Here is a 15,513-nt window from a genome sequence, read left to right as displayed (position 1 = left end):
CTCCAGAACAAACTTATCTTGCCTGTAGTAGCATTTCAGACCAAAAAAAAAAAATCGTTCAATTCTCAAATAAACTAATGGGTAAATCACGTGGAGGCGGGAAACACACAGACACAGGAAGAATTTTAAAAATAATTTCATAATATATTCTTTAATATTTTAAGGGATAAGAAAAACTTACTCTGCAAGGTCTTGTTTAGATTTACGGTATGTTATTACATGTTCCTGTAGGAGCAAAAGAAATAAAGTTTAAATATGAAAAAGAAAAGAAAAAAACAGGCTTTACATGTAAATGTTATGTTTTGAAAGTTTTGAGATGAGGATTAGTAGTTTGTGCTATTTTACGTTTCTCATCATAGATGCTATTCATACAACATTTTGGCTGATATAACGTCTGCCATTCTTCACATGCATCATGTACAACTTTTCTATTAACGCAATCCTATATATATATATATATATATATATATATATATATATATATATATATATATATACTATATATATATATATATATACTATATATATACTATATATATACTATATATATATATATATACTATATATATATATATACTATATATATATATATATATACTATATATATATATATATATACTATATATATATATATATACTATATATATATATATATACTATATATATATATATATACTATATATATATATATATACTATATATATATATATATACTATATATATATATATATATATATATATATATATATATATATATATATATATATATATATATATATATATATAGTATGTTTCGCAACATATATAATAATTTTTTATATTCTTAAATTTCACAAGCATTTAAAATATTTAATACAATAAATAAATCACAATAAATATTTCCGGGGGGGTTGTTTAATGCTCTACTAAAATGTTCTACTTTAATGTTCTACCAAAATAAATAAAATATTAATGTTTATGTTCTACCAAAATAAATAAAATAATAATGTTTATGTTCTACCAAAATTAATTTTAAATAATTGTTTATTTTCTATAAAAATTAATTTAATATTAATGTCTATGTTCTACCAAAATAAATAAAATAATAATGTTTATGTTCTACCAAAATTAATTTAAAATAATTGTTTATTTTCTATAAAAATTAATTTAATATTAATGTCTATGTTCTACCAAAATAAATAAAATAATAATGTTTATGTTCTACCAAAATTAATTTAAAATAATTGCTTATTTTCTATAAAAATTAATTTAATATTAATGTCTATGTTCTACCAAAATAAATAAAATAATAATGTTTATGTTCTACCAAAATTAATTTAAAATAATTGTTTATTTTCTATAAAAATTAATTTAATATTAATGTCTATGTTCTACCAAAATAAATAAAATAATAATGTTTATGTTCTACCAAAATTAATTTAAAATAATTGTTTATTTTCTATAAAAATTAATTTAATATTAATGTCTATGTTCTACCAAAATAAATAAAATAATAATGTTTATGTTCTACCAAAATTAATTTAAAATAATTGTTTATTTTCTATAAAAATGAATTTAATATTAATGTTTATGTTCTACCAAAATAAATAAAATATTAATGTTTATGTTCTACCAAAATTAATTTAAAATAATTGTTTATTTTCTATAAAATTAATTTAATATTAATGTTTATGTTCTACCAAAATAAATTTAATATAATGGTTTAGTTTCTACCAAACCAAATTTATTATTCATGCTAATGTTCTAAAAAACTTAAAATTAATGTTTATGTTCTACCAAAATAAATTTATATTTACGGACATAAATTTCAAATTGATGTTTATGTTATACAAAATTAATAAAATATTATTTTTTGTTTTCCCAACATAAATTTACTATTAATACCAAATTAATTATTAATGTTTATGTCTATCAAAATTTTTTTAAATATATGTTTATGTTGTACTAACAAAATTTAAGATTAATGTTTATGTTCTACCAAACTAAGATTTAAATTAATTTCTACTAAAATTTTAAAATTAATGTTTATACCCTACAAAAAATTAATATAATTGTTTTTGTTCTACCAAAAAATATATTAATTTATACATTCTACAAAAATTATGTAAAATTATTGTTTATATTCTACCTAAATAATTTAAACATTAATGTTTATCTTCTACCAAAACAAATTTAAAATAAATGTTTAATAAATAATATAAAATTAAATGTTAATTTTATAATTATGTTTATGTTCTATTGCAATGAATTTAATATTAATATTTATATTCTCCAAAATAAATTTAATATGTGTGCTTTCGTTCTACTAAAATAAATTTTATATGAATGTTTATGTTTTAATAAAATATTTGTAATATTAATTTTTAATGTTCTATCAAAATAAATTTAATATTAATGTCTGTGTTCTACCAAAATAAATTTAATATTAATTTTTATGTTCTAATAAAATAAATTAATTAATTATGTTTATGTTCTACAAAAACAAATTTAAAATTAATGTTTATGTTCTTTTTTTTTTTTTACATGAAAGTCACCACTTATCAAAGCCCAGAGGCCACTCGGGAATAAGGGTTATTGCGTGTACAGTAATCAATGGGATAATATTGTAGTAATCGTTAGTAATGGAGATCTGATAAAGTGTTTTACTTAAGAGGGTTGTTCATCAGGAATTTGTTTATGTTGGACTTGAAGACATCCAAGTTGTAGTCAGGTGGGAAACAGGCAAACGGAAGAAAGTTCCACAGGTGTGCACTTCTAAGAAAGAAGTTTTGTTCATGGAATCTACGTTTTCATTTAGGCAGATATAAAGAGTGGGGAAAATTACTGACAGTGGTTTCAGCTAGACGGGTGTTTTTTGTGAGAGATTTATGAGGGAGGACCAGAGATTGGAGCTCAGACGAGCACTTGCCATGGAAATAATGATAAAACAACGACAGGCTTGCAACGCCCCTTCTGTGGGAGAAAGGTTGCAGGGAAGAGAAAAGTGCATTCCCCACTGGCCACGAAGTCTATTTTGTACTCTGCTAAGGCAGGATAAGCTGTTTTTAGCAGCTCCTGCCCAGATATGGCAACAGTACTCCATCCTTGGACGTACTTGGCTTCTATACAGATAGAGAATTGTATCAGCAGTGAGATATCTACTGGAGCGGTAGAAGGATCCCACCATTTTTCCAGCAACCTTGGCAATAAATTTGATGTACATGTTCTATTTCAGATCAGGAGTAAAGGTCAATCCCAGAAGCTTGTCAAAACATAGAGCGTCCCCAAAACGAGAGCCATCCATTTCAATTGATGCCAAATGGAGATCAGAGCATTGATGATGTAAAGATAGAAGCTTGGTTTTAGATGCATTAAAAGTAACCAGCCACCTCTTCCCCCATTGTACCACACGCTCAAGATCAGAAGAAAGGGAATCAGAGAGAACTTTGTCATTTACGGCCTTTGATGTGTTGCCATAGATGGTAGTGTCATCAGCATAAATGTCAATGAATGATTTAAGTATGTGTTTTGGGAGATCATTGATGTAGATCAGGAAGAGAGTTGGGCTCAAGATAGACCCCTGAGGGACACCAGCATTAATTCTGTGGGCTTCTGATTTCTGCCCATCAACCACTACTCCTATGAGTCTATCAGAGAGAAATGATTTAATAATTGAGAAAACATTTCCAGTTATACCGTAGCTGGAAATCTTGTGAAGTAGGCCTTTATGCCATACCTTATCGAAAGCCTTTGATATGTCAAGAGCAATTGCCCTAGAAAGGAAGCCGTTGTCGAGAGATTCATTAATCCTATAAGATATAACCGTTAGCACATCAGCTGTAGATCTAGCAAAACAGAAACCATATTGCATGTCACTAAGAAGGTTATTTCTGCTGAGGTGGTTGACTACTTCTTTATTTAATATGGATTCCAGCAACTTACTCATGACACACAGGAGGCTTATTGGTCTGTACTGAGAGGGAGATGACCTGTCACCTGAATTCTTAAATACAGCGCATACTGATGAGGTTTTCCAGGGTGTTGGGAAGCAATTCTCCTTAAGACAACGCTTAAATAGTTTTGTAAGCAAGTTCTGGCTGAAGCTTTTTCAACACTAATGCTGTCAGGGCCAGTTGCTTTACTGGAATCAAGCTTCTTGATTAGCTTGGCGACATCATGCACGGATATTTTTATGTTGCATAGCGTGTTGTCTGTTATAGGAGGAAATACGGGGAGTTGATGGCCTTGGTCGCATAGGGTAGAATTAGCTGCAAAGTTCTTAGCAAATAGTTTGGCTTTGTCTGATGCTGACGAGATGACCTCAGCTCCATTGATGATGGTTGGGATAGAACGCACGCTTCTGTTCAGTATCCTGTTTGCTATTTGCTTACCCTGCCTTGACAGACTTTGTAGCATAGTGGGGGATGCCCTTTTTTCTTCCTTGCAACCTCTTTCCCACAGAAGAGACGTGGCGAGCATGTCTCTGCTTTATCATTATTTTCATGGCAAGTGCTCAACTGAGCTTCAATCTATGGTTCCCCCTCGCCAAACTTTCATGAAAAACACTCGTCTAGCCAAAACCACTACCAATAATTTCCCCCACTCTTTATCTGTGCCTAAACCTAAATGTAGATTCCATGAGCAAAGCTTTTTTTTTTAGAACTGCACGCCTGTGGAACTCTCTTCCAATTGCCTGCTTTCCAGCTAGCAACAACTTAATTGTCTTCAAGTCCAACGTAAACAAGTTCTTGACGAACCGTCCTCCTAAGTAATCCAATTTACAAGATTCCCACTACTTATGTTTACTATGCTATAATCACAATGATTAATGTATATCCATTACCCCTTATCCTCAAGTGGCCTCCGGGCCTTGATAAGTGGTGATTCCTGTATTAAAAATAAATATTAATGTTTATGTTATACCAAAATAAATTTAATATCAAAGTTTATGTTCTACCAAAATAAATATAATAATATTTATGTTCTACAAAAATAAATTAAAAAATTATGTTTATGTTCTACCAAAATAAAGTCAATGTTTGAGCTCTACCAAAATAAATTTAAAATTAATGTTTATTTTCCACCAAAATTAATTTAATATTAATGTTTGCGTTCTACAAAAAGAAATTTAATATTAATGTTCATGTTTTATAAAATAAATTTAAAATTAATGTTCATGTTTTTTCAAAATAAATTTAAAATTAATGTTTTTGCTTCATTAAAATAAATTTAATATTAATGTTTATGTTTTGCTAAGATTTATGTGGCCTTGCTAAAAGTTTTTAGATATAATGAAAATATAATTTTAGTTTTGAATATCTCTCGTTTAGTATTTTTCACACCAATTAAGAGTAACAAGAACTTATGGATGTTCAGAATAAATGTGATAATTTTTTATATTCTCTCATTTCAGAACTGTTTGAAATATTTAATTCTGATAAAGTGCAATGGATAACTGTTTCTGTGTACTATTTGTGATTTTGAGAGCTGAAGATGACTGCTAATTTGGTATGGCTGATCAAGGGTATAAGCCTCACAGAAGGCCATCATAGAAGACGATCAGAAAACTTATAGTATTAAGATTGCACTGTGTTGGAGCATTGTGGCAACTTCAGCTAACTTTTTAAACTCCTCCAACATCACTGGTCTGTGTCACTTTTGTTAGAGAACTTCAGATCATTAGCATACCTTAAAGAAGTTGAGGATGGCTTGCAAATACCTTTACAGGTTAAGGAATTTTTCCCAAAATGCAAAATTTGGATAACTTTTAAATTGTTAAATTTTCTTGTAAGTTTAATGCATCGAATTGTAAGAAGACAACTTTTTACTTTTCAGTTTAAACATGCATTTCCATGCTGGCTTAAACAGAGCTGAAAGATAAATGATAACGAAGTACCAAAATCTTATGTATGATATGAAAAGAAATTAGAATCTTAAGAAGAACTCCAGTAATTATATGAACAACTTGATTCATGAAAAAAATTTCAAAACTACCTGATAAATATACCCGGTGAATCAAGTGCAAGGGAGATACAAACAATTGCGCTAAAAAGAACAGTTGGAATCTTGAAAAAGAGCTCTTGGTTTGTACTCAAAACAACGAGGTATTACAAAAAGGCTGATTGGGAAGCCATCAGGGAGCTCATCAGAGATGCCCCATGGCAAAATATCTTTACTCTTCCAGCGGAACAGTGTGCAAATGAGACCACTGAATGGTTCAAAACTGCTATTGAAGCACATGTTCCCGCACGGAAATTCTATAGCAAGCCCCACTCTCCCCAATGGTTTACTTCTGCTTGTGCAGCTGCCATTTGTCAAAGGCAGCATGCGTTCCGCAGATTCAACCGACATAAGTCCAGCTCAAATAAACAGAAGTTTATAGAAGCTAGAAATAATTGTAAGAGAGTGATAGAGACAGCTAAGACAGATTACTCTGAAACCACCAGAAAACGCATCGAAGCACAGAAATTAGGAACCCCGGATTTTTGGAAAATCTACAACAGCGTAGTAAATAATGGACAGTCAACTATTCCCCCACTATCAAACAATCATGAGGTTGCTTGCATGGCAACTGACAAGGCTAATCTGCTTGCCAGTCGGTTTGCCTTAAACTCTACACTAAACTCGGTACACCACTCACTCCCTGATTTTCCTCTGCGAACAGACGCCGCACTAGACGATTTGAAAATCACCCCTTCTCAGGTACATGCTATTATAAAAAACCTAGACACCTCAAAAGCATGTGGACCAGATCTCATCCCGTCTGTGCTATTAAAAAAATGCTCTGCCGAGGTTGCTCCAGTTCTGTCCAAACTTTACAATAAATGCCTTAACGAATCTTGTTTTCCCGACTGCTGGAAAACCACCTCTGTGGTACCAGTCTTCAAGAATTCTGGTGAAAGAACTGACCCACTAAATTATCGCCCCATTAGCCTCCTCCCGCTTTTCGCCAAAATATTTGAGTCCTTAGTTAATCAAGCCCTAGTCCAACACCTAACAGCTGCTAAACTCCTGACTGACAAACAATATGGATTCAGGCAAGCCCGTTCAACAGCAGATATCTTAACTGTAGTTTCTGAATGTATATACCGTTCATTGGATAAAACAGGGGAGGGTAGAGCGGTGGCTCTTGATATATCTAAGGCTTTTGACAGGGTATGGTACGATGGTCTTCTAAGGAAAATTAGATCATATGGAATCACTGGAAGAATTCATAATGTAATTAAATCCTTCTTAAGTAATAGAAAAATCAAAGTTGTCCTCGATGGTCGTACATCCAAACAATATGACATAAATGCGGGAGTACCTCAGGGGTCTATCCTTGGACCTCTATTATTCCTGATATTCATAAATGACCTCCCTGATAAAATTGTTTTGGAGATGGGTATATTTACCGATGACACCACTCTCTATAACAGATATGAGAGGAAAACAAATGAACACATATCCAAGGAAATGGCAGAAACTCTAGTGGAATGGGGACAAAAATGGTTGGTCACATTCAATGCTGCTAAGACTAAGCTTGTTTCCTTCAATAACTACAAGAAACCTTCTCTACCACCAATAGCAATGGCCAAGAACACATTGCCTGAAAGTACTTCTTTTAAACTCCTCGGCCTAACGTTTACAGGGAATATGAACTGGAATAGATACATTGAGAGCATTGCCAAGGCTGCTGCAAGGAAGGTTGGCTCCCTCTACCGTGCTAGAAAACTACTTACGCCTGACAGTATCCTATACCTCTATAAGGCAACCATTCGCCCATGTATGGAGTACTGTTGTCACATCTGAGCTGGTGCATCTGCTGCTTGTCTCTCGCTCCTGGACAGGGTTCAAAAGAGAGTCGCCAACCTGATAGGTCCTGAACTGTCATCTAGGCTTCAACCTCTGTCCCATCGACGAGATGTTGCATCCCTCTGCCTGTTCTACAAATACTTTAATGGTGAATGCTCTGCAAACACTTGTACCTCCCCGACGTAACTACCCCCGACAAACCCGACAAGCTACTAAGTCTCATCCCTTTACAGTAGAGATCCCTAGGTGCAAGAAAGCCTTTTACTCCAATAGTTTCTTCCCCAGAACTGCGGGTCTTTGGAACTTCCGAGATTCTGTTTTCCCAACTGCAATGATATGCAGAAGTTCAAGTGTAAGGTTAACAAACATCTTTCTACTCATCTCCATTCATAATACCCCGCTAATTAAGTCCCTAATAGTAGCCCCCTGCTTCAAAGTGGCACTGTGCCTTGTTTGGGGTGAAAATTGAATAATAAAAAAAATAAATAAATAAAAAAAAAAATGTCTGCGATAGCAAGTAAACGTCTGGTAGCAAAAGCAAATGATAAGAAAACTAAAAAGAAAAAAAGAGATTGAGAGGTACATCTTATTTTAAACATTTTATACATTTCTATGATTTAAAATAACCATTATGTGGATCTCTCTGGTTTAATTTTGAAATAACATTATCGTCAGTCTATTGTGCTAAAGTGTGAAATTTTGTCTCTTGAATTAGAATTAGTATTTCTGCCAGTCTATGGTTAAGTTTAAAATAACATTTTCCCTGATCTGTTACAATTTAAAATAGCATTTATGTTAATCTGCCAAGTTTGAAATATCATTTTTGTTGGTCTGTTGCATTTAAAGTTTAAAATATCATTTTCAATGCTTAAGCTTATAATACAATTTTCTTAGGTTTGTAGCGCTCAAGATTGAAATACTATTTTCGTTAATCTATCATGCTTGATAATGGTTCTGCTGTTTTAATTTTATAATTTCCTCAAATGAAGAAATGTTGATGACAAATCAACTTTTGCATTTTTGCATTTTTAAAATAAGAATAGAATTCCAAAAAAGGCTTACCACAAAATCTTCATCTGAAAAATAAAAAGAAAAAAGTAAAATAAAATAAATCGAAAAAAAATAAAAATAAAAATAAACAAAAGGAAAAAGAAATAAAGAAAAAAGAAAAAAGCGAAAAAATTTAAAAAACAAAGCAGAAATAGAAAAAGAAAGAAAAATGGAAAAAAAGACATACAAAAAGCGTAAAATAAATAAAAGAACAAAGGAAAAGAACAAACACAAAAAATGAAAAACAAAAAAAAAAAAGGGAAGAAAAAAGAAAAACAAAAAAATGGAAAAAAAAGAAGCAAAAAAAGTTTCTCTTCTGATATTTATATTTTTTACAATGTTTTGGCAAATGTACGAGGTGCATTCAATAAATTTACTTTTTTTGTACAGGCATTAAAATTGACATAGATTCTTGAAAATTCAGTACGTTATTTCTATACATCTGATCAATTTTTATGATTTCAGATTCAAATGAGCAGCTACAGCAGAAATTAGAATACACCCTACTAAAGCCTGAGTGTCACAGCTGGTAAATTTCAAAAATGTAATCTGGACGTGAGGACATTTTAGAAGAATGATATGCAATGGACTACCATCTGTTTTATTGACTTTCTTCCAACCAAGGAAGTGGAAAATGCAAAATGCCCCGAAAGGCATATTTTGATAAAAACAACAAAAAAACACCACGAACAGACCCAGCATTCCCAGGTAGAAATACCCCAAGAGATCAGCAATAAACCAATTCCTTCTCAAAGAGAGGAGGTATTGCGTTCACCTCTTACGATCAAGCCGAGATCAACTTTCTACTCCCCTTTTATTAAAAAAATTATTAAAATATTAAAGAAACTAGAAGGCTTTCCAGCATTTAACAGTGAAGGAGTGGGATTTTTCTGCTTGTCAGGTTAGTCAGGAGTATGTATATCGAGGGAACACAAGCGCTATGAGTTCATCAGAGCACATTCTATTAAAGTACTTCTAGAACAGGCACAGTAATGCAGCATTACAGCATGTGTCGTATCTTGAAGACAGGCTTAGATGACGTCAGAGGAAGATAAAATGTGGATATGGAGTTTTGTGTTGGATTTCGATTGCTATGTTATTCCAGCTTGTTACTTGAAAAGTTTGTTTTTTGCTTTGATTTTTACTTCTGATTGAATTTTCTACGCATAAATAATGAGATTACTGATGTTAGGTGATGGTAAAAATACCGAAATACCAAAGTCTTATGCACAACAATAAAAGAAACTGGAATTTTAGAAAAATCTATATTATTCCAATAATTATAGAAGCAACAGACTCTTGGAAAATAATTAAAAAAAAAAATCTTATGAATATATGGCAGTGATCCAAGTGCAAGAGAGATACAAATAATTGTACTTAAAAGGACGGTTAGAATCTTAAAAAGATTTCTCAGTTGAAATGTATGAGATAGTGAGTGAATCTCTGGCATTGGGTAGGATGTCCCATCCCCAGCTAGAAGAAAATAAGAAAATTGAAAAAACAAAAGTGAGAAATATTATGAGCAATCAGATTATTTGGTTAATGAGTGATTTTTATCGTTTCTTGTGTCAGTTTTATTTCTTCTTAGATACAAATAAGAGAGAAAACAAATGAGTACTGCAAACTTTACTAGAATATCCGTCCCAGGGTGGGTAAAATTAATCCTCTCCCCTCACAAGCAAAATAATTTTACATCACTTTTATCTCCCCTTACAAAAAGTTAACTTGATATGTAATAATACTAAGCCTAGAATCCTTATTCCAATTTGGATCAAAATCCATTACATGATTTTCATTCTAGACTGTGTCTCATATTTAAGGTTTATGCTTAAGGAGTCTTAAAAAGCAATTGAAATTCGGGGAATCTCGCTTTATTGCTGTCTAATAACTATAGATCAATTCAATGCAAATCTGAAATATTCCAATTTTCAAATGGAAGGTTGTGACCAATAGCTTTATGTCAAGTGTAAGATCAGTCAAGGACTGAACAGACAGCAATGAGATAAGACCATTCATTCTTCATCTGCCTGCCATCTGGCCAAGCCAGGTGTTTAGCAACATGAAGAAGAAAAGGCTCAAACAACTCGGTTCCCTGTTGGCGAATGTGACCAAAGTACTGCTATCATGCAATGTCGCTCACATAGTGCAAATATATATTCTCACAAAAAGATAATAACAACCATAACACTCTACTTACTTCATATTTCTGTATAGAGTTTTGTAAGTCCTAGTTAGTCAATCTTCTTTGTGATGCATAAAATAAATGTAAATATATGAATTAGATAAAGCCTACTCGATTTATTTAAGTTAAAATCTGTAAAAACAGGTATACTTCTTTTTATGGCTATCAGTAATACAAGTAATCTTGTTGAAACACCATATCTTGTTTAGTGTAGACATAACGATTAGACCATTGGTGACCTTTTGTGTCAGTACTTGTTAATATTATATTACTGAACTAAATGATTATGCCGTGTGACTAAAACATGTAATAAAAAATTATTTTTATGAAAAGCTTAACAACCTAAATTGCATTTCTCCAGAAAATACTGTTTTTTTTTCAATCTTCAAATATTACATAATGCAAATATTTTCCTTACCTGATAATTGAATGCCTGTATAAGGAGGAACTGCAAAAGACATTTGAAAGAAAGAAAGATACTTTTGATAAATCAGATCACAATGAAACTGCAGTTCTAATAAATCAAATAATTAATTATTGTTACAAACTGAAAATATATTGAGCACTTTAGGTATCCAAAGATCCCTGGCTTAATTTGGTTAACTTTCGAAATTGTTGTCTGAACAATCTTTTCTGAAATGATTATTTTTATGTTTGATATATCTGTCTATCTCTGTCTTTTTTATTTTTACTTTGATTAATCATAAACAAGTTATATTGCCATTGAAGCGTTAGAGGCTACTGTGATAAGGGTCAGATTTATAGGGGGACACATGTGTGGGAGTTAGGTGTAAAATATTTAACATTTAAATTTCTGTATGTTGCTATGGTTGAGGAAGCAGAGAAGAAATTCCAAAAGCCAGCAGAAACTGTTGCAGTAGAAAAAGGATTTTACAACAAGTCGAGTGGATTGGCTGGGTTTTATATGTTGAGGTTTTATATGTTGAGGTTTTATATGTTGAGGTTTTATATGTTGAGGTTTTATATGTTGAGGGATACAAACGCAGTAAGTTCATCAGGACAGATTTTGTGAAAATGCTTGTAAAAGAAGCACAGTAATGTAATTTTGCAGCAATGTAATTTTGAGGCAATGTAATTTTGCGGCAATGTAATTTTGCAGCAATGTAATTTTGAGGCAATGTAATTTTGAAGCAATGTAATTTTGCGGCAATGTAATTTTGCAGCAATGTAATTTTGAGGCAATGTAATTTTGCGGCAATGTAATTTTGCGGCAATGTAATTTTGCAGCAATGTAATTTTGAAGCAATGTAATTTTGCGGCAATGTAATTTTGCGGCAATGTAATTTTGAAGCAATGTAATTTTGCGGCAATGTAATTTTGCGGCAATGTAATTTTGAAGCAATGTAATTTTGCGGCAATGTAATTTTGCGGCAATGTAATTTTGCAGCAATGTAATTTTGAAGCAATGTAATTTTGCGGCAATGTAATTTTGCAGCAATGTAATTTTGAAGCAATGTAATTTTGCGGCAATGTAATTTTGAAGCAATGTAATTTTGCGGCAATGTAATTTTGCGGCAATGTAATTTTGAAGCAATGTAATTTTGCGGCAATGTAATTTTGCGGCAATGTAATTTTGAAGCAATGTAATTTTGCGGCAATGTAATTTTGTGGCAATGTAATTTTGCTCATCCTCAGTCTCAGGGGGACATTGAAACGATTTCATGCCACCCTCAAAACCATGCTAGTAGGTAAAAAGACAATGGAATCCGATTGCAAAAATTCTACTTCCGATTTTTTTTTAAAGATCTGACAATAAAAATAAAACATCAATTAAAAATATTCACAAAGTTTCTTTGCAGTATTTTAAAATGGATTTTAGATGTTATATTTTAAAAATTAAAATATTTTAAATATGCATTAAATTGTTAGAGAGTGGCCAAGCAGAAGCAGTAAATTATCTGTTATCTATCTAGTGATAAGTGAATAAAAGAGATTGGAATCACCATATTTTGACAGATTGTCATACGTGTCAAACTGTGACCTGATTAAGTTTGCACAGGAAAGTATCCAAATGGAGACTGGAAGTGACGTGTCACATGTCACTTACTCCGGTTTGACAAGCATAGTGATGAGTTGGGTTTTGAGATGCCAAAAAGACAGGATGGGTTAAACAAGTCTCCTCATAAGGGAGCAATAATCTCAAAATGGAGACAGAAAAAACCCAAGCCAAAGATCGTCGGTCCCTCCATTTCTGCTGACGAATACCTGGGAATGAATAAAATATATAAAAACACACATCATCTTGGTCTGTCTTGTGAAGTGTCTCCCTTAAAGCAGGTCCGGCTCCCCAAGATGGTTGGAGAAACTCCCAGAAGAAACATTAGCAGAACAGGTATGTCGTTGTGTATATGTTGTTATGTGTTCTGACAAACACGCATCAACACCACTAGATGAGACGAATCATGGGTCGTAAAATAGACATTAAGGATACAATAGAGACAACAGTCTGTTACAACAGAGCCATACATATGGTCCGTTTATGATGAGAAACAAAAAACATTTAGAAGTGTTATGCATACACATTCAAACACAACACAATGCAACAATATACACATATATAGAACTCGTCAGAGACACAACTATGTCACAAACACAAACATGTATATACACACATACGTTAATGTGGTACAGTATATACATAGTCGTATATAAACACCCTCCTGCCCCATACAATAAAATTTGATCCATCGTTATTAGACATCAATTAAGCAAGATACCTGGAATTTCAATTTCTTCTTAAATCCCCTTAAGCCTAAGCTTTAAATGTTGCAATGATTAAGCTTATTTTGAAAACCCGTAACATCATAAGTTGCTGTGGGTGTGATGACTAAACTGTTGACTTTTTTTCACCTTCCTTCCCTCTTCGTATTACAGGTTTAAGCCTGACTACTGTGGCTACTATTTTTGCGCTTGCATGGGTACTCGCTCGATTTAAACATTTTTTTTTAGAGTTGGTTGCTCAATACCCTTATGATAAAACCTCTCCACACCCGGGCAATGCTGGGTAATTCCACATATTAAGGGCAAAATGTGTTTGTATGTCTGCCAAGAACTTTGGACAGACGCGACGGACACTGAAAAAATTGGTATCATTAGAAAGATCGGACTCTCGGGTGACAACTATTAAAAAATTGACTAAAAACATGAATTCTGTGCTAATCAACTGAGCCATTCTTTGCAAGGAGAAGTCAGTTTTTGCATCAACATTTTTGCAAAGTCATCATATGCCTTGCAATGATTAAGCTTATTTTGAATGCCCACAACGTCGTTTAGAGAAAATAGTTACTATTTTTCATTCTAATTCTAAAGTCCTCTCGCTGCCACCAGGCTACACCAGGTATAAATATATACATTCTACATATACTGCCCTGTTTCTTTGTAACTGAATCATGAACTCATAGACAAACCGTTACCTTTCCTTTCCACAGTTTAAAAATAATAATTTCTCCCTTTAAAAGTTTCGGCCATTCTTATTGGCTGCCCTCTGACTAATCGCTTAATCAGGATTAAACATTCTTATTAAACAAACATGCTATTACTTTACAAATATGTGCCGCTTTCTCCCTATGTGCTACAATCGTTATAGCCAAATACACACCAATTGTTTTTTATTTATATGAATACAATGCATCGTTTACTTATTTTACTGTTTACTATACTTTATGCTTTCAGCATAGGTAAACAAATGTATCCGTGAAATTGGAGGTTTTCCATAAGAGCAAGCGAGCGTGACAGTATGGACACTGATATACGCGGATATAGCTAGAGAGAGAGAGAGAAAGAGAGAGAGAAAGAGAGAGAGAGAGAGAGAGAGAGCGGGATAGAGAGAGAGCTAGAAAGGGAGATATATATATAGAGAGAGAGAAAGGGAGAGAGCAGCATCGTCAACATCATAGCTGTGCTAAAGTAATTCAGAACAAACCAATTGTTTTTAATTCATATGAATACAATTTTTCATTTACTTATTTTAATGTTTACAACAATTTATGTTTTTTGCATAGATAAACAAATGTACCCACGAAATTGGAGGTTTTTAAAAAGAGCACGCAAATGCGACAGTATGGAAACTAATATATTAATATATACGATATGATGATAGAGATAGATACAGAGAGAGAAAGAGAGAGAGAGAAAGAGAGAAAGAGCGAGAGATAGTTAGGGAGAGAGATAGAGATAGATAGATAGATAGAGAGAGAGAGAGATAGTGAGAGAGAGAGTGAGAGAAAGAGGGGCGTTATAAATATTGTAGCCATGCTAAAGTAAACCATAACCACAAATAAACCAATTGTTTTCTTTCCTTTATTTAAAATTTTTTTTTATAGTTTATTTGAATCCATTTTTTTTCCATCTATATACTTTAACCAACTTTTGACATATGCAATGAACTCTGACAACATTCCTTTTTTTACGCTTATTTAAAACTATCACTTTCTGACATACATTTTTGTATGTTTACATGGTAACGTACAGGTGACAACAGGAATTTA

General features: G+C 32.3%; 1 protein-coding gene across 2 annotated transcripts in view; it reads right to left on the bottom strand.

The window, feature by feature from the left end:
• The window catches only part of LOC145267138 (uncharacterized), a 161,391-nt gene that overhangs the window by 33,902 nt on the left and 111,976 nt on the right, over positions 1–15,513 (bottom strand). For both annotated transcript variants that reach the window (XM_080123181.1, XM_080123182.1), the window contains exons 8-10: positions 11,424–11,453; positions 8,836–8,849; positions 182–225 (exon numbers count right to left, since the gene is read on the bottom strand). In XM_080123181.1, the coding sequence (XP_079979307.1) occupies positions 182–225; positions 8,836–8,849; positions 11,424–11,453 (88 nt within the window). The remainder of the gene's footprint in view (positions 1–181; positions 226–8,835; positions 8,850–11,423; positions 11,454–15,513) is intronic.

Source organism: Euprymna scolopes, chromosome 42 (genome assembly GCF_053919585.1).
Source record: "Euprymna scolopes isolate OS-2025 chromosome 42, ASM5391958v1, whole genome shotgun sequence".
Classification (NCBI taxonomy): Eukaryota; Metazoa; Mollusca; class Cephalopoda; order Sepiida; family Sepiolidae; genus Euprymna; species Euprymna scolopes.
This window is presented reverse-complemented; position numbering and strand designations above follow the sequence as displayed.